We start from the raw sequence: 19,904 nt of genomic DNA, 5'->3' as shown, positions 1-19,904 counted from the left end.
TATTTCAGGGAAAACCAGGAATACAAGTAACATGATAAAGAACCTCATCAAACACGGAGAAAACTTCAGGATGGAGAACTGCATGGTGTTTACGAAGTCGGCTTCTTCAAAACCAGCGTCGTCGTCTGTTCAACAGGACATGGCGTAACTGTCGATAACTTCAGGTAATATATAAATAGTTACTAGGCTAACAGTACTCATCCTTTGTGTGTTAAAACATTATTGTTAAGTAAATCGCTTTGGGCATGTTGTAGGCATGTGTGCTAATGCTAGCTTGCTAGGTCTGGAGAGGGGGAGAGAGAGGAGGGGGGGGCCGCAATGAGAAATGCCCTGAGATTGACAGCTTTGATGGACAGAGCAGAACAGAGGCCTGAATTGCGCTACACTGCCACTGTGTTTTCTGTGTGTGGGTGTGTGTTACCTCATTTCCCCTGAGTCCACTGCCCATCCCGTGGACCCAGTGGGAAAGGGTGGAGTGGAGGGCTGTTTGTTTGTTTGTGAGTATGTGTGAGGGAGAAAGGGTGCAGGGATATGGACGGAGCTATTTTCAAAATGTATTCGTGTAAAAATCTTTTGAATGGGGAGGAGTGGTGACATTTACACAACTGATTGCTTTCTATTCACATGATTAATATCGAATGAAGTTTAAAAAAAAAGCGTCAAATGAAGTACTCAATTGGTATGGGTATCGTTTTAAGGGTACTGGTATCGGTACTGGTATTGAAAATTTTTAAACTGTTAAAGAACAGGTTGAGGTGTTGGCTTTGTCCACATCACCATCCATAACCTGGCTATTCTTTGAATAGCCTGTGATGTTCTTCATTCCCATCCACACCTCTCTGATGTTGTTTGGCTGCAGCTTACTTTCCACCTCTCTTTTGTAGTCCACCTTTGCCTTTCTCAAGTTCCCCTTCAGGTCATGCTGAACCTCCCCGAGCCTCTCTATATCCCCTTTCTCGAATGCCAGCTTTTTCTGGCAGAGGAGCTGCTTGATATTATTGTTAACCCAGGGTTTATTATTGGGGAAGTAGCGTACAGTCTTTACTGGCATTACAGTGTCCCTACAGAAGTTTATATATTCTGTTTGAATATCCACCCTAGTGTCCATGTCCATGTTGTTGTCCTGTGGCTCCAGTAGTACAGTCCAGTCTGTACATTCAGAACAGTCAGAGTGGGTGGTAACAGGCAACTTTAATACACAGAGTTTGTATGTAGGCTGGAGGGAGACCAGGTTATGATCTGATCTGCCAAGAGGTGGTAGGGCAGAGGCACTGTAGGCATCCTTGGCATTTCCATAAAACAAATCTAGTGTCTTATTCTCCCTCGTGGGACAGTCCACATACTAGTAGTAGAGTAGTGTTGTTAAAATACCCCGTTATTGCAATGAATGCACTAGGATGCTGGGTCTGAATCCTAGCAACAGTTTCATAGATGATGTCACTGCCGTTGCTGCCCTTGGTAGAATGTAAACAATAATGGCGACAATATGTGAAAACTCCTGCAGTACTGCAGCAAAATAAAAATCTTCTGAACACAAGTTTAATTAAAACTCTTTCTATGTGGAATTCTTGATCCATGGAGGTATTATATGTGTTAAACTTTCCTTGTGCCCTGTATAGCATTTTCAAAATCCATCACATCATCACAATTTAAAGTCTATGAACGGGTGGGAACTTGCAGGCAGGGCCAACAGGAGAAACACTACTGCACATATTCCATGGACCTCTTACTGCAGAAGTAAACCTAGAAGCTAGAAACTTTTTTCGTGTATTTACCAGGAGAGCAACTAGTTATTATAATAAATCTATGGTCACCACAATATATAAGTCAGATCCACCCCTCCCTTCTCCACAGCTCCACCTCTCATAAAAATACTGTCACTTTTGGCTCCAAAAAATCCAAGATGGCAATGCCCAAAATGCTTACTCATGACTTCAAAAAAGGGATTCCACAAACCAATGGGTGACGTCACAGTGGTTACATCCATTATTTTATGCAGTCTATGGTCATGTCGCCTAAAAGTTGTAGAAGTCATGTTATTCTCTTTTATACCCTTTGAAGCCACACTAGAATGACAAGCTAACGTTAAATCAGTTGCATTTTCCAAAGTTAGCAAACAGCTATACCTTTAGCTTTATGATTTTTACCACTATGGTGCTCATTCCCAACTATTTCCGTATTCCTTTCTTAGACATTTTGGTGTCATGACTATCCGCTTGCATGGCCACTGGAAACTAAAACCTGCAGTAACTAATTTATTTTATTTAATTATTTTTTGGCCACTTAGGGACAGCGGAAACAACCTATGAACACAAACTGACATATATGCACCTTTGTAGTTGGTATGATAAACTCAGCAAACAGTTGCTAATTTAAAGATCCAGCAGACACAGAGAAACATGATCATTCATTTCTACTCATGTTTGTGTTAATCTGATGAAGCAAAGTCCAATATTCATCCGTTTTTAACTCTGTTTTGGTCACCACCAACTCCTCAGGGAAATATCTGACTCTCTTGCAGATGAATGCTCCACTATATTCATCAGCTAGTTGTTAACTGTGTCTTTCTGCGGTTGACTTTTTTTAAACTTTATGTGCATACCGGTACATCTTTAACATAGTTACATCATGTTATGGAATGTACTTATGTCACTTTACAAGGACTGAAAACATAATCTTTTTCTAAACCTTACCAGGTAGATTTGGTGCCTAAAACAGTACATGCCACCACCATGTAACTGAACAAATTACGTGCCACCACTATGTAATATGGTGTTAAATGGATTTTCAACCAGATCTGTGTCACCCCCAGGTGGGCAGTATGAATGGTGTTAAGGCGCCCCCATTGTGCCAGCTGCTGAAGCTCCCCCATCTGCCGACCAAAATCCACCAGATGATGTGCAATGGACATCAATGATGCAAAATGATGTGTTCGTGTATCGCATTTAACAACAACAAGGTCCTGGCTGGAAATGAAACTGGAAAAACTATTGTAGGTTACTTTTTTTTTTAAATATATTTTTTGGGGCATTTTTAAGCCTTTAATTGATAGGACGGACAAGCGTGAAAGGGGGAGAGAGAGAGGGAGTGACATGCAGCAAGGGGCCACAGGCTGGAGTCGAACCCGAGCCGCTGCGGCAACAGCCTTGTTCATGGGGGGCCTGCTCTACCACTAAGCCACCGACGCCCATATTGTATGTTACTTAACTACAAGGCCACCAGATGCTCCAAGACTTGTGCAAATTTGAATGAGAACCACTTTTTTTTTTTCAAACAGTATGCCAGTGCATTTTCATGATGCATAAAATCCATATGCTCCTAATAAAACTTCTGTTACTTCTCAGTAGTAACGCAGTGATGCCAAGAGTACCCAGCTGCAGGCAAGATGGCGGACAAGGGCGCCGCCATATATCCAATCCATACCGGAAGTTGTATACATACCGGAAGTCCATACCAGAAGTCGTTGGTTTTTAAGTCTGTCTTTTTTTATATTATTTATTTTAGCAATACATTTACAAACTTTGAAGCAGTAAACAATTATAAATATATATATTATAAAATAAATAACAATAATAATAATAATAATAATAATACAATTATTTTAAATACAATCATGTTTTGTTTGGAATAACATTGACCCCAAAAAGTTAAACCTACAAAAATTGCAGAAAATCAGCAAACACATGAATTTTAGTTGGTTTAATTTTTAACAAAGATTAAATAAGGTGAGCACTTTCATTTATTGGGCTACAGTTGCAACAAGCAGATTACTATCAGGTCATTCAAAACAACTGAAAACCATGGACACAACAAATGTTATACTTACTCTTACATCAGTATGGTTAATTCTAACTATTTAACTATTAAATGAACGTAATAATTAGATTGTCATATTGTCAGATGTATTCTATTATATTTAAGGAATACAGGTAAACACAATATTACACTATTGTACTGGCAACATAAAGAAGTAGACTTGGAGTTCTCTTTTTTGTTGTTGTTTTTATTCCAGATATCCATATCAATCTCAAAAGTAGAAAAAAAAACAAAGAAAAAAAATGCAAAAACAGTAAAATCATTTAACTGTCTATAAAATGGTATAAAATGTCAACCACTGTTCTACAAATCACAAGATCCCAAGATGCAGCCTAAAATGTCTTGTTTTGTCCCAAACAAATATCATTAAACATTACTGTTACATGTAGAAGTATATGATCTCAAACAGATATTTCTCATCAACATACCATGGAAATGAAGTGCATTTTCCACATGGTTTTTCAGGTGCCTCTGGATCGCACTCTCATTTTTGGTTTTAAATTTGGGGCAGAGAGGACACCCAAACTCGGAAGGTGAAAGGGTTGTGTGCCCCAGACTGGCTTCATCACTCAAAATAGAGGGGTGCATCTGAAAAAAGGAGAAGTCAATCAACATTGATAGCTGGAAAACATACTGAACATCAACCATATTTTACCGATCTAAAGGACTCATGGTGGAGGAGGCACTGCAGCTATTTATGTATCCGCATGTGTATGTGTATTAAGTGCTCTGATGCATTACTAAAACATAATACAAATGTGTGTTTTGCAGACACCCGGGGCGATTTATACATTATTTATGTGACCCGGTTAACCCTCGGGGGTCACTCATGTCGTATACCACATGAAACGACTCTCGTTACTATTTTTAGAATATCTCCGGAAAACAAAGATGTATAGAACTTGACTGAGCAGTACAGGGTTGAGGTTATACAAGCATTAATACACAAGGCGAACCAAAAATTGCACACACTCACTGCTAGTGTGCAGTGAGTGTGTGCACAGATGTTTTACACCACAACACACCAAGGGCAGTAATAGTCTCTGACCAACACTGACACTGTTTACACACAGACATTGATGAAAGGGAGCACAACAGACCTTGAGCAGCTCAAGTTAAGTTAATACCAATCATGCCCTCGTTTTTACACAACAAATGTAGCTAAATCCACCATCCGGTGGTAGTAATTTGTGCATGCCGAGATTCCCCACATAGACATCCCCCTAATGATTCGATACATTACGCAGAATTGCATCTTAGAGAACATAACACACGTATTAAAATATAATGAAGATGACGGCGCGTATAATCGCAGCGGCTTGGTACTCTATGCTAGTACTAGCTACTAGCTAGTACTGCTGGTGCTAAGTGCCGAACAGAATTTCATTGTACAATGTACAATGACAATAAAGTTGTCTAATTCTAATAATTAAAAGACTTGTTCCCTTACCGTTCTTTCTCTTTGTCATGCGTGTATTGTTCGCATTCTTCTCTTCGTCTTCTCCATTGTCTTCTTCCTCTTCTTCGGCGAATAATACACAGACCAACTTCTGGTATGGACTTCCGGTATGGATTGGATATATGGTGGCTCCCTTGTCCACCATCTTGTCTGCAGCTGGGTCCCTCTCGAGTGATGTTGAGTTTAGCCTCACACAACTTTTCATAATCAAGGAGAGGCTGGGTTTCATCTTTTCAAATGACATGAAACTTCAATTGGAGAAGCTGATGGGTATTAAATTATCCAGAATCCAAAGCAAACATTTTTTCTGTCTCCCGGTAGTCTTTTTTCACATGGAAAATAAGTGTTTCAATTTAAATTACTTGCTCAAAATATCAGCACAAAATATCTGTGTTGGTGTCAGCCATCAAATACTAAGCATTTGTACATCCTGCAGTGTCAAAAGCCAGTGCGCAGTCTTGGACACAGTAACTGTGATCAGCAGTCTATGATTGTCCAACGTTAACATCAAAGTGGATGAAGAACATCCTTCCTACTTTTATAGCTGACAAACAGACCAATGACAAGAGAAACAAAGTCACTCCCATTCAGGAAGCTCTGTGACACATCCTTTTCTTCCTCTCTCCCTCCCTCCCTCCGTCTGTCATCTTCTCACTGCTCTGGGATCCAGCTGGCCTGGTGAGGTGCATCATCCAGGCCTCATGGAGGTAATGGAGGGTGAAATCTATGAGAAGTTCAAGGATCAAACCACTCCGTAAGCACTAAAGCTAACATGACATTCCTTTGACCAGCTGCAGGAATTAGGATGGCTGCTGGCACTCATGCATGTAGGCACACTCACTGTGTTCGTCGGGGCTAATTTGACTGTGTGAGTGCAAACACAGCTTAACATAACTACCCCACTTTGCTCCAGCCACTTATAATACAGGAATACAGCCGAGCAGCTGGACAGATGTGTTCATAATCAAACATCTTCTTGTAATGGATCCACTTTTTAAAAATGATTGTGGCATAAATAAGTTTTGAGGTACTTTACTTAAGTATTTCATTTTATGCATTTATTTTCAGAGAGGTGGCCAGAGTGGCACACCAAAAACAAAAGGCATAACTTAATTTCAGTTATTCCATTATGCTGTTGAAGTGTATTAGGTTATTGCATACTGCTAAACTTTGGTTTCTTCTTTTAAAGTTAATATTACTAATTATCTGATGTGCATACACTAATACCAGTACAGTTAACATTTTGAGTGCCAAAACAATCCTGTTTTAATGTGTACTGGATTGTATATGGGATAGGTGCCAGGTAATTTGTTTTTCCATTGATAAGCTGGTTGTCCTTTTCCTTAAAAAGACACATATACAGCTTTAATTTGAAGGGCTGCATTGACTGTAAGGAACAAAACATTTTTGGGAACTTCTAAAGTTTAAAACCACCACACTGCGCTGTGTTTGTTTGCTTTTAGCTCTATTTTGGTCTCCACTAACTCCTGTATGTCTAGCTACTAAATGATCCACGATGTCCACCCGCTAGTCTCTAACTGTGAGAGTGAACCAGTAGCACAGTTTAGACCCCTCTGATATGTGGTTGAGTCACAGTGATGTTCTAGAGACGACAGTGCTGGTGAACAAATGCATCTGTCCAGGGGCATAGCCATCATTTCAGAAGTGAGGGGGACGAATTGTTCAGAGGTCTATTGAGTGATTTATCATCCTCTCGCATTCAATTGCACCTCTCCTTAGCGGCCAAAGAACCACATAACCACAAACAGCCACAGTACAGCACCAGGGGACCGACTTTAGTTCTTTAAAATTATATACTATCAAAATCTAAAGTTTTAGCTGCCAAACTCTTGTTGAGTTGACACAGAGTGACCCTCGAGCATCTACAGGGTAAGTAGCCAGATAATTAAGTGCCAAATCACAACTCTGAACACGAAAAGTTCAGTAAAACATCACTGCTGTTAGCAAGTTATTAGCAAACAAAATGGAATGGAAGTGACAAGGTAAGAGGGTAATAAGCCACATAATTTAATTTAATGGCATGATGACAGAAAGTGACACACACTAAACATATCAACATCAAGATGTATTTTACATTTTAGTCAAATATGACAGCACAGATGTGCAAAATTAATCAAATATTTTTAAGCCTTCTCCCTGTGCTACCTATTGCAATACAGACAAAAAACATTTTAGAGCATAAATAAGGGTAGTTCTGATAGCTGTGAAAATTAATCTAGGAGTCACTCTTATCCTATAGACATTTCCTTAGCCAGTTATAATTTCTTCTTACCTGTGAAGCCTTGGGCTGATAATTGGTGCTGCTGTCAGGTCGCAATAATATAGATAATAAATGTGCAAAGCAAAATTTATAAATAGAATTAGGAATAGTAGTGGTGACATAGCTGTGGAAATTAACCTCAAAGTCACTTTTATGCTATAGATATTTTCTCTCAACCAGTTAGAATCTCTCCTCACTGTGAAGACCCTGCATGATCATCCTTGCTGGCCTCTGGTCCACTGACTCCTCCCTGACCCTGCTCTTTCTATTGTGGCAATAAAGATTAAAAGAATATGTTCAAAGCAATAGTGAGCACAAGTTCTGCGCAGAAATTAAGGAGGAGTGGGTTTATTCCTATCATGAAACTAGCTAGCAAGCGATTTAACATAGGTAACAATAACCTTAGTGTTCTTGTTAACTAGCTTAACTTGGTATATTGGCATCTATTAATTAGTCATCATTTAGATAACATTATCTACATGCAACAGCATTACTCAGCTTACACGGTTTGTTTGGAAGAAACTGTGCAAGGTTTTTTGCTTCTTGCTGGCTGTTTTGCTGCACTGCCCAGCAGCATGTCTTGTCTGTGCATTGATTCAGATCACAACACGGCAGCATGTGTATGCCTGTCTACTCGTGGTGCGTTTAAAGACGGTTTGGAAAAACACGTTACCACATGTTAAAAACGACAGCACAGCAGTAGCGGCTGTCAAAAGTGCGGGGGACGGAGGGCACAGATATGGGAAGTGTGGGGGACATGTCCCACGCGTACCCCGCGTCCGCTACGCCCATGCATCTGTCAACAAGTGAGTTCAAATAAGTGTGACTGAGAAATCTCATTCTCACATGCAACGAATACATAAATAGCCACAAACAAACAGGTACTCCCACAGGGCTATACTAACAATGTATGCACACACTCATACCACTAGCATGAATGATCCCAAAGTATGTGTACACACCACACACAATTACTCAGAGAGCACTTAGTGCAAGTTTTGGAGCTGTGCAGTCAAAGCTTGACTCCTGATTACTTTGAAGCTCACTCTCTAAAGCTTGTTATTAATGACTCCTAACTGTTCCAGTGGCAGGAAACACCCAGGAAAACCTCCACACCCCTGATCTTATCTCTTATTTTTTTCCCTGGACTTCCCATCAGCAGCCAGTGGAGCTTGCATCACCTCCCTAAAAGCACAATAGCAGCTAGATGATTACAACGTCTTTTTAGAAGAATAGTTTGTTGTTGTTGCGTTCTGCATTCAGAGAAGGATCAAGATTAAATCAACCCATCAGTCAAGGGAGATTTGGAGTTAAGTGAATGGAGGCATAGTAAAAAGTGCCCTGAAAGCAATTCCTGGGACGTTTGTGAATTTCTGTCACCATAGCTACAAGCGATTGGGTCAACTCGATGGTTTCTGCAGGGCAACAAGCTGGCCAAACTGTCTGACTTTAATCCAAAAGTCAAACAGTATGCCAGCTGGAGGAATTTGCCCATTTCTGGGGTAAATTAAACTGTCATTTTGGACTAATGGAGAAGGAATGAATTAATATTTACAATTTCAAACTCCCAGCACCAGAAAAGACACAACTAGGATGGGTTTATTTAAGTTTCTGCTACTTATACATACATGATGTTTTAAAATAAGGAATCTAAACCATTCAACTTTTGTACTGTCATGTAACCAATCTTTATTATACTGCAGAAGCAGATAAACATTTATGCTGATACATAAATGTCTTCTAGAAAAAAGAAATATATTAAATTAAATAATGATTTAGTTCCACCAATGCTCTCTTTCATTCAAAGTTCTTTACAGATAAAAAAACAGAAATTAATAATTTAAAGATGAAATTGTTTCTTTTTAATGTTTAAGTGTTGACTTGTGATTGTGGGTTTTTTTATAACTTAAGAAATACTTTACCTGCAAAATGACCATTTGTATTTCAATTACTTACTTAACAACACAACTTAAAGCAACTCTTACCTTTCTTGCATTTCACACAGCACTTAGAAAAAATCTGAACATCCACAACTCCCGCCTCCCTCCACAGTCCCATCCCCCTCCTCCTGCAACTCCACCTCCCTCCAAAGGCCTACTCCCCCCTCCTCCAATATGTCCTCATGATGTCTATGATAGACGTAGGCATTGGCAAGGTAACGTTAGATACACAGAAGTGGCGAGCGAGTGTAACGTTACAACCAAGACAGTCAAACGCAACCCCAGAGTTTTAAAACTCAACAGGAGTCAGTAGCTATGTTTCCATCCAAAAGTGATTTGAATCATTGGGAAATGCACATTAAAAGAAATACAAATCCTGTGTGTTTCCATTAAATGTATGGACTTTGGTGAAAACTACAAAATCGTGCAAGTTTTCTGCAGAACCGGAAACAAAACAAGTCTCGCATTCTTCTTCTTCTACGTTTTCTGGCGGTTGGCAACCAGCTTGTAAATACATTACCGCCTTCCCGACCCGGAGTGTGGATATCACCATAGAGAGAGGTGTGCTACGTCAGACTTAAAGGATAACTTAGGTATTTTTCAACCTGGGCCCTATTTCCCCATGTATATGTGTGCGTATGATTCATAGGTACAACTCGTTTTACAACTGGTTCAGTATTGAGGGAGGCGGATGCAGCTGGAAGCCGCAAAACGGGCTAAAACGGTAACGGGGGCAAATGCGTCCTGTATAACTTTGCGCATTAAAAGTGCTTTTTTCACTTACCACACATTTCACACTTTTAACACACCACATATATTCACTCTTTGAGGTGCAGACCACTGATGGATTGGGGGGGCTTCACAATAGGGCAGGCTATGGGACAGTGGTATCTTGTAGCCCTCCATGCTGCCCCCCAGCCCATCCTTATCTGTCCTCCAATTTTAAAGCACCACACACACCTACATCTTGGGGGACAGATGAGGACAGGTTCTAGGGGCTTTATGGCTCCGTTGGGTGGTGGGCGGGCGGGCCTTCCTGCCCCGCCCATCTGGGGTGCGTCTCTGGCTCTCTGGGGGTGCTGGCCATTGCGGCCCCGGGTCCTTGGGTCTGCGTGGTGTCCCGCGGCCTCTGCGGCTCCCTGGGCGTGGGGTCTGGGCGCTCCTGCGGCCTTGGGGTGCCTTGCCGGCCACCTTCCCCCACTGCGCTGGGACATTGACCCTGGACCCTGGTGATGGTTCTCATAAACACACTGGGAGGGTTCAAATACACGCATGCGTGTTCGATACTTCAGCTCTGTGACACATCGCAAAGAACCGATGGGATCACTCAAAAGGGGCTCCGTTGCCTCTCAAACCTACCACACTGCTCTGGCAACTCTTCTCCACAATCGGGCTTTCCTCCACCACCAGGACTCTCACATTTCTGGTGTTCAGTATAGACTTCTCTTTTGTTTTTTTTGTTGTGTTTTTTTTTTCTTTTCTTTTCTTTATTATACATTTATTTGTTTATTTTTGGTAATCTGTATGGAGCACAACAACCTCAAGGCCACAATACATCAGCTACACTGCCTGTTTCTCCTCTGTTTTTTTTTTCTTTTCTTTTTTTTTTCTTCTCCTTCTTCTCCGCATGCACTGTCGCTATATAACTCAGGACTTAAGCACCTGTCCCTCAATCCCCCCTGCTTGTCCCTTACTTTCCCCTTGACACACTATGGTGTATCACGGCCCTCTCTGGCTCATACTAGGAAGTTTTTCCAATAAAGGCTGATAGGCTAGTCTCCAGGGAGGGTGGGTGACGGTCACAATTACGCTCAGTATGGGTATAAAATGCTTGACTGCAAGACTAACAGTGCATCAATCTTCATAAAAAGCTTACACCCTTTTGTGGCGCTAAGCTACAAAGACTAATGCAGACAGGTATAAAAAAAAAAATAAATAAATAAAATTGGTTCAGTATTGAGGGAGGCAGATGCAGCCGGCAGACGCAAGGTAGATATGAGAGCAAATGTGTCCCGTATAAGTTTGCGTATTAAAAGTGCTTTTTTTTGCCACTGACGGGTTCAGATCACCAGTGCTATCTCTGTAGATAGCATACTAAGCATTTCCCCTACCCTTCACTTCCTCTGGGCTGTGTGTGACATCATCTCGCGAGAGCTTTGCTTGTTGCCGGAAGAAAACAGAGGAGCCATGCTGTGCGCCGCTCAGAGTGGCGCTGGTTGTCCCGGAGTACAGTTGAGAGTTTTACTGCATCGATTGAAAACAATGATTTGTGTTTGTGCTTATTCGAATTGCAAGAACAGGATGTCGCGCAACACCCCGTACAGCTTTCATAGGCTGCCTTTGTCGGACGGCGAGATGTTGAAGTTGTGGCTAGTTGTGCTACAAATGGATGCTAACACTCCTGTCCAGACACTGCGCCTTGCAGACCATCGGGTCTGCAGTGCTCACTTCTCCCAAGATGACTTCTGCCAGCCAAAGAAGAGAAGACATCCAATCCCGAAACACCTCTTCCTCAAGAAAACAGCTGTCCCACGAGTAGAGAGAGCTACAGACACAGTGGAGGTAATGTTATATAAACAATGTTCGAAACGCTTAGTATGCTATTTACAGGGATAGCACTGGTGATCCCGTTTTGCGAATCAACATTTTTTCGAATCAGTCAAAACCCGGCTACAGCAAGCATATTTTAGTTTGTGCGAATCAGGGGATTTTAATTTGAATTTTGGCGTTTCCATCATAATTTTCCGATGCGATACTTCTAGATGCGCATCTAAACAGGTTGATGGAAACATGGCTACTGATGACTGATGAGTTTTAGAATAAGGTTACCGTGCTAACATTAGATAGTAGCATTAATGTTATTAGTAAGTGGAAACGCACAAGGAAGATAACGTTAATGTTTCAGAGGCTACGCTATAGTAGGCTAACGTTAGCCATTAGCTACTGGATGCTGTGTTGTCATATATAACATTATGAACTGAACTGAACTTCTTAATTTGTCATTTTTATGTGCAGCACAAAAACAAAATTACATTTTGCATAACCCAAGCAAAAAGAAACAAAACATTTAAAAACAATTTGTGCAACATATAAGAAAGAACATATAGTGCAATAGTCAGATGAAAAGGGTCGACATTTCAGTCAAAAACTCCACATCCTGAGAGCAGAACTGGGAGATCCTCTTCACATCACAGCATCATGAATTGTTTGTGTATACACCAGGAGCTTACCAGACGATGCAGCCTCTCTGTCTGCTCTATGTAGTGGTAGCCCCGTTAGCTCAACACCAGAGTCTGATATGTTACCATTCATCCATGTCTCAGTGAACACAAGGACGCAGCAGTCCCTCACAGTGTTGCCAACTTAGCGACTTTGTCGCTATATTTAGCGACTTTTCAGACCCCTCTAGCGACTCTTTTTCAAAAAAGCGACTAGTGACAAATCTAGCGACTTTTTCTGATGTTATTGAAGACTTCTGGAGACTCTGTTGTGAGACCACGTATCATTCTCAGTCTTCTCAACGGGCAGCGAATGCTGCCGTGAGCTCCTCTCTCGCCCCAAAGCACTCACAGACGGCCCAGTCCTCCCTCCCAGCAGCAGTCAGAGCAGGAGACGTTAACCCCTCCACGTCCAGACTGCAAGTGAATCGCACATGCGCGGAACCGCCACTGTTTATATCCACAAGCATCCCTGTTACTAGTTTATATCCACAAGCGTCCGTTACTAGTTTATATCCACGAGCGTGCCTATTACTAGTTTATATCCACAAGCGTCCCTGTTACTAGCCTGTTTGTTGTCTCACAGACTCGGGAGTGGGGGAGGGGGTGGAGGTGGGGGATGATACGTGAGCGGTTACGTCAGTCAGAGGCCTCCACGTGGGGAAGACAGACAAGACAGGAGAAAACTCTGACCAATCATTGCATTCAGTCCGAATGCAATGATTGGTCAGAGTTTTCTTAGAACCATATGAGAATGGTATAATTATGAGTTTTTATTTCTGGTGGAATTCACTTACATTTTAGTGTGCCATCAGCTTATTAATAGTATTTTAACCTAAAAAAAGAAAAGTGTAAAATTTCCAGAAAGGTAAGTGTTGCTTTAAAACAAACAAAATATCAACGTCATCTAGTGTCAGTATTTTACGTCAGACTGACATTGTCATTAGATGTCCTGACATTGAATTATGGTCATCTGATGCCACAAACTAAATTCTGCCAAATATCAACAACTAACAACGTTGGTGGCCAGCTGGGTCAAGTCTGTGAATGCTGACCATTATAAAGAAATGTGAACAAGACTACCAAGCTGACTCCAGACATCAATATGATGTCAGAAAGACAGTGGACTCTTACATTGGACAAGACGCTAAATTTTGGTTGGAATGAAGAACGTGTGAACGACATTTTAAATGTCTAATGACATTTGAATTTCACGTTGTGTGGACGTTAATAATATGACATTATGCATTTTTTGGGTTTTGTTCTACGCATCTTATGATCAAATGTCATTATTCTATGTCAAGATGACATTGACATGAGGTGTTTGGAGGATATTGGATTTTACAACACAACTTAAAATAAAAATAAAATGACAACAGATGATGCTGCAGTTTTTACTTTTATTTATCCTTTGAGATTGACATCTCTTTTACAAGGGAGCCCTGGCCAAGAAGGCAGCAAACCAAAGTTACAACAATACAACAACATAAAACATAAACACAACAGTACATAGATAGTACATACAGTACACATCAAATTCAAAGAAAGCAGCTACAGACTTCTGTTTTTACAGACTGTAACAAACATTTAAAAGGAAGGAAACAAGGTCAGCCAATTTTAGCGTTTTCTGGAGCTGATTCCAGGACCAAGGGGCATAGTAACTAAAAGCGGTCTTCCCAAATTCAGTGACGACGCAAGGGACCGAGAACAACAAAAAGTCCTGAGAGCGCAGGCTAGTAGTAGTAGAGCGATCGAAGAGGTGGTTCAAATAGCCAGGGAGTAGCCCTAAGATGGCTTTGTAGATAAAAATATGCCAGTGGAGCCATCTGCGATAGTTTAGTGATATCAGACCAGACCCTTCATATAAGAAGCAATGATGGGTGAGAGATTTGGCATTTAAAATGAAACGCAAGGCACCATGATAGACTGTGTCTATAGCCTTAAGGGATGCAGCAGAGGCATGCATATAAAGAACATCACCATGATCAATCATGGGAAGAAAGGTAGCCATGACAAGTCTCTTTTTTGCAGTGAGATTAAAACAATGCTTGTTTCTAAAGCAAAATCCTAGTTTAATCTGGGGTTTTTGGCAAGATTATCCAAATGAATAGAAAAAGTAAGTTTAGAATCAAGCCAGACTCCAAGATGTTTATAGAAAGCCACCTGTTCTATGCACTTTCCATCAGTGGTGAAAATGTGAGGAACAGGAGGCTGGGAGTGGGATCTAGAGAAATGCATGACTTTTGTTTTACTAGCATTTAAAACCAGTTTAAGATTTTTAAAATCAGCCTGAATCGAGCGAAACAATTTTTGGAGGTGCTGAAAAGCGCAAGACAGAGAGGAGGCACAAGAATAAACAATTGTATCATCTGCATACAGATGAAAGTTAGATGAATCAGAATTTCTACATCATTATTCTACATCAAATTGACATTGGCGTTAGTCATCCTGACATTGAATTTTGTTCAGCCAATCCTACAACTTACTTTCAACCAAATATCAACGTCTAGCAACAGGTGGGTCAAGTCTGTGAATGCTGACCAATATAATAACATGAACGTGAACACATTCCCCTTCTGTGTGTGTGTGTGTGTGTGTCAAAGTATTGAAATGGACAACTTAACATGAAGACATGCAGACTTTGTGAATCTAAACAGGCCTTTCCCATGATCAAACAACATCAGAGCCAATGTGACTTCATCCTGCGTCCTTGAGTTGTGGACCATTTTAGGAATGAATGAAAAGCAGGGGAACACATTGTCTTACAGCTTCCTTTGTTATTCAAAGTGTCCCTGCAGCAGAGAGTCCACAGCTCTGGGATTGGACTGGACTGGGTCTGCCCCTGGTTCCTCCTGATAAGGGAGGCAGGGCAGTGCTGCTCTGTCTGCTAACAGCTCAACACTTTGGCTGAGCACAATACAGCATCAAGCCACCCACTGTGGGAGACACACACACACACACACACACACATGCACGTGTGAGCACGCACACACAGAGAGAGAGAGAGAGAGAGAGAGAGTGCGAGTGAGGGAGAGAGAGAGACCCTAAGCTACAGATCCACAGCCAAGGAAACCGCAGATCCCCCAAATCTCCAACTCTGCGCACAGAGAAGAGAAAGAAGCAGCAGAGACTAACAAAAGCATTCTTGGCTTTGAGTTTAAGAGAAGAAGGAAAAAAGTGAACAATACGTTGGGCGAGATCATTTACGTGAGATACAAAGTGAAGGAGAAAAGCGTGACAGGACAGCGTCAGTCAGCGGGTTTATCATCCCTCTCCAAATACTGAGGAACGGATTGTCGCGCTGCCCTGCATGAAGGACAATTCCGTCTTGGGGAAGAAGCGTGCAGAAACAGAATGAGAGCCATCATGAGGATCACGTGTCTGCTGCTTTTATTCAGTGAGTACCCTACAATTACATGTAAACTCCATATACACTTGTAATGGTTCCGCAGCGTTAACGTGCTGGAACGTGACGTTTTCTCTGTGATATCCGATCTGTCTCCGGAATAAATGACAGGGTGTCTGGGATTGTTTTGGGGAGTGAAAGCAGTATTAGTGTGTTTGTGCAGCAGCTGCAGGACATCACTCCTTCTTTCTTTAAAGACAGAAAAGTGTGTAACAGACAATGTCGGCAGCGTGATGCAGCAACAGGTGCGCACAATATACTCTTAGAATAATCTGACCTCTCGTTTGATCATTTGTAGTCAGCGGTGGATGATGTTTCCAGATGTTGTATCTTATCAAGAGTAGCCACATTTTAACCTAAAAATACTCCATTACGAGTAAAAGTTCTGATTTTTAAATTTCACTTAATTGAAAATACAGAGATACAGCATAATGCGGCTACTTAACTATCAATAATAAAAGTCGATGTCAGGTAGTGGTGGAGGAAGTATCCTTCACTTAAAGTACAAATACAACAATGTAGAACATTCTCTAATACATGTAAAAGTCCTACACTCTAGAAACGAATCAATTGGTTCAACTTAAAAAAAAAAAGAATGAAGGTAACAATTTGCATGCATCCTTTTAAGTAGTTCCAACTCTGGCATTATTGGCATTGGCATTATCATTTTTAGAGTGTACTGAGTCCTACTGAGTCAGGGGTGTCAAGCTTATTTTAGTTCATGGGCCACATACAGCCCAAATCGATCTCAAGTGGGCCAGACCAAGACCAATAACAAAACCTCTTAACTACCCCCTTTATTTTAGTGTGAAGACCAACATTCTAAAAAAAAAAAGTCCATCCATTTACAAACACATGACGAACGGCCTGAAATGTCTCAAAATATATGAGTGCAAATTGCACAATATGTCTGTTTTTCAGCAATCATATCTTCACAAACTCAGTTTTACAAGTTTGTTGTGTGGATGTACCCAGAAAACTGCCTGGGATTAAATAAATACTGTACATCTAGTATGTGGAAAAACTCCAGTGTTGTGTTTTGAACTCATTCAGATTAACTTTAAAATTAGATATATTCATTATTATTGATTATTGATTATTATTTATTGATAGGATATCTATAAGCCAATCACAGCATTCCACATCATCTTAAGTGGATTGCATTAGAGCCACGCCCACTTTTTTAATAAGCATGGCCAACCGAGGCAAGGAGGAAAGACGAGGTACATTTCTCTCTATTAATCATATTGTTGAAGTTCATAATTTTTGTTTAAACTGTGTTTAAAGTAACCATGAGATGTTATATCACTTATGTTACCATATTTGTCAAAAAATCATTTGAAAGATTTTTAGCTTTTTCAGAAGTATCCATGCATTGGAATGGATGGTGGATCTGAGCATCATGAATAGGAAAATATAGTTTAAATAGAGAAATACTGTTCTGGTTTTATTTTCTAATGACACAATTAGCTTATAATGCATTTTATTAACAGTGTCCACAGAATAATTCAGAAATTAAGGATATTTTGATTTGTGACGATGAATACAAATTATATATGCAGTGTGTTTAAAAGTATCATTTTATTCACTGATATGAGCTAACTATTCATGAAAAATAACAAACTTGTGTTTTGGTTGAAAAAAGGTCTGTTAGGACTATTAATTGTTATTTTTACTATTGGGCGGTTTCTGCGTTAAGATTGTCAGTCCATTGGAATGGACAGAAAATATAATATAAATACGTATCCAAATCAGAAAAACGACTTTTGTAATGATTTATGAGTATAAATCCACTATTTCAACATTTTTTCCCTTTTTTGTGTTTGGAACATAATTGGGTTTTGAATGGTACTCAAGTAAATGTAACTGCAGTGCAGTTTCCTACCTCTATACTGGCTTGTAATGTAAAGTTATACCATTTTTAATTGCTAGATTCAAACTAATTGAAATCATGGAGATGTTTTTTTTTTGTTTTTGTTTTTTTTTTTTACAGAAAGCATGATTGCATTTCTTATAATGTTGGTCATTTTACTATTTTAATATCTTCACATTTTCCCCGTTAAAGGGTTTTTTTGGGGGGAGTTTTTCCTTATCCGCTGTGAGGGTCCAGAGGGATGTCGTATGCTGTAAAGCCCTGTGAGGCAAATTGTGATTTGTGATACTGGGCTTTATAAATAAAATTGATTGATTGATTGACATACCTGATTTCATTATCTATAGGAATGATCACTTGCTGTACAATGTAGGTTACAGTTTGTATGTATAAAATCTTGTAGGGAATAAGGGCGGGGACTTTTTTTTTTTTACTTAATTTGTGCATAAACTCAGGCTGTAAGAAGCAAAGAGAACACAAACAGCATCAGTTGATGCAACCTGAAGAAGAGTGCTAACCTTGAAACATACAGCAACCAGAGCCTTTTTGTCTTCCTCTGCTCCTTTGTGTCTTAATTTGTGCACAAATTGAGGAGAGTAAGATCCTCTGAATTGGACAACTCCCCCAGTTTTTTTTTCTCTGTGTTACTGTGTTGACCTGTTTGGGAAGTGTACATGCCCGTTGTTACTGTGTGAACCACATGTAATCTGTAGGAAATCAGTAATGGCGCAGTTGGAGTCCCTGCCCTGCCCTGCTGCCTCCCACCACCCCACAGTAAAGGGGTCCCCAATGCCCCCCTCCCTCCAAACACACACACACACACACACGCACGCACAGAGTTGTCCAATAGCCTGTGGCTGTGGAGGAGGCTGAATAATGAAGTGCACCCTGACCTCCCTCCCAGGCTGAGAGGCGAGGAAAGTGTTTTTCTTTAATTATGCACCTGCTGCTTTCTCACCACTACAGTAGGTGGATTCAGATGGGATGCTTTTATTTTTTGAGCATGTGAAGAAAAAGAAAACATGTGACACGGCCCAAAACTCAATCTGAAGGCTGTCAGCACTTTTTCTAAAAATAAAAGTGTGACATGTTTTTGTGCATGTGAATATGCATATGCATATGTGTCTGTATGATTAACAGCCTGTTATCAGGAGTAGGGCTAAAAGCTTAGACATGTGTGGTGTTGTTTGCAGTTTTCATGTGAAATGTACCTTTGTGAATTTATTTCTTTAAAATGAGTTATTGTGATTTCATCTATCATACTTGGTAACTTTTGGAAAGCCAGAACTTCAGATCAGTCTGCAGGTTGCAGTTGTTACTTTGTCATAAGGTGATGGAGGAGAAAACATGGTTGCCATTTAACTGCAGATGTCAGAATACAACATTGGTCCTCTCACAGTGGTCACATAGAACCTAGGAGTTGTTTCTCAATCTCCAAAAGAGCCACTTTTGTTCTTTTACTTTCTTATGCTGAGAAGTAGATGAAAAGGTCCATACTGTCTTACCGTTTAGGCTGTGAGTCAAATTTTGTGTGCATGAAACAAAAACTGATTGTGGTTTGACAGGAGGTTATGTGCAGGACTTTTTCTTCCTTTCCGCAGTTACTTTCTGAAGTTTTGTCATCACAGTGATGTTGCCAGGCAACCAGCTGAGACATCAGGAAGTTACCAGCCAGTCTCTGGTTAGCTAGGCTAACTGACTGCAGCACAGATATGAGACTGGGACTTAAAATGGGCATGTTCTGTGTCTTCACAATGTCCACTGTTTTATTACAAATAAAGTAAACTGGTCTCGTACATTCTGCAGATTGAATGATCATGTATTTTTCTAGCACACATAAACATTGCCGGACCTAGCAAATTTGGTGCCTTAGGCAATCTTCCCCTGGGGTCCCCCCTCCTACTCCCACCC

The 19,904-nt window shown here is 40.6% G+C and overlaps 1 protein-coding gene across 3 annotated transcripts in view; it reads left to right on the top strand.

The window, feature by feature from the left end:
• The first annotated feature begins 15,788 nt into the window (after positions 1 to 15,788).
• podxl (podocalyxin-like) overlaps positions 15,789 to 19,904 on the top strand; it is a 73,759-nt gene continuing 69,643 nt past the window's right edge. For 2 of the 3 annotated variants that reach the window (XM_033610028.2, XM_033610027.2), the window contains exon 1: positions 15,791 to 16,111. In XM_033610028.2, coding sequence (XP_033465919.1) covers positions 16,069 to 16,111 — 43 coding nt within the window. In that variant the 5' untranslated portion in view covers positions 15,791 to 16,068. Of the gene's footprint in view, positions 16,112 to 19,904 lie in introns of all 3 variants that reach the window. The other variant, XM_033610025.2, reaches the window with a different exon arrangement.

This window comes from Epinephelus lanceolatus, chromosome 23 (genome assembly GCF_041903045.1).
Source record: "Epinephelus lanceolatus isolate andai-2023 chromosome 23, ASM4190304v1, whole genome shotgun sequence".
NCBI lineage: Eukaryota > Metazoa > Chordata > Actinopteri > Perciformes > Serranidae > Epinephelus > Epinephelus lanceolatus.
Note: the sequence above shows the minus strand (reverse complement) of the source record. Positions and strands in the feature narration are given on the sequence as shown.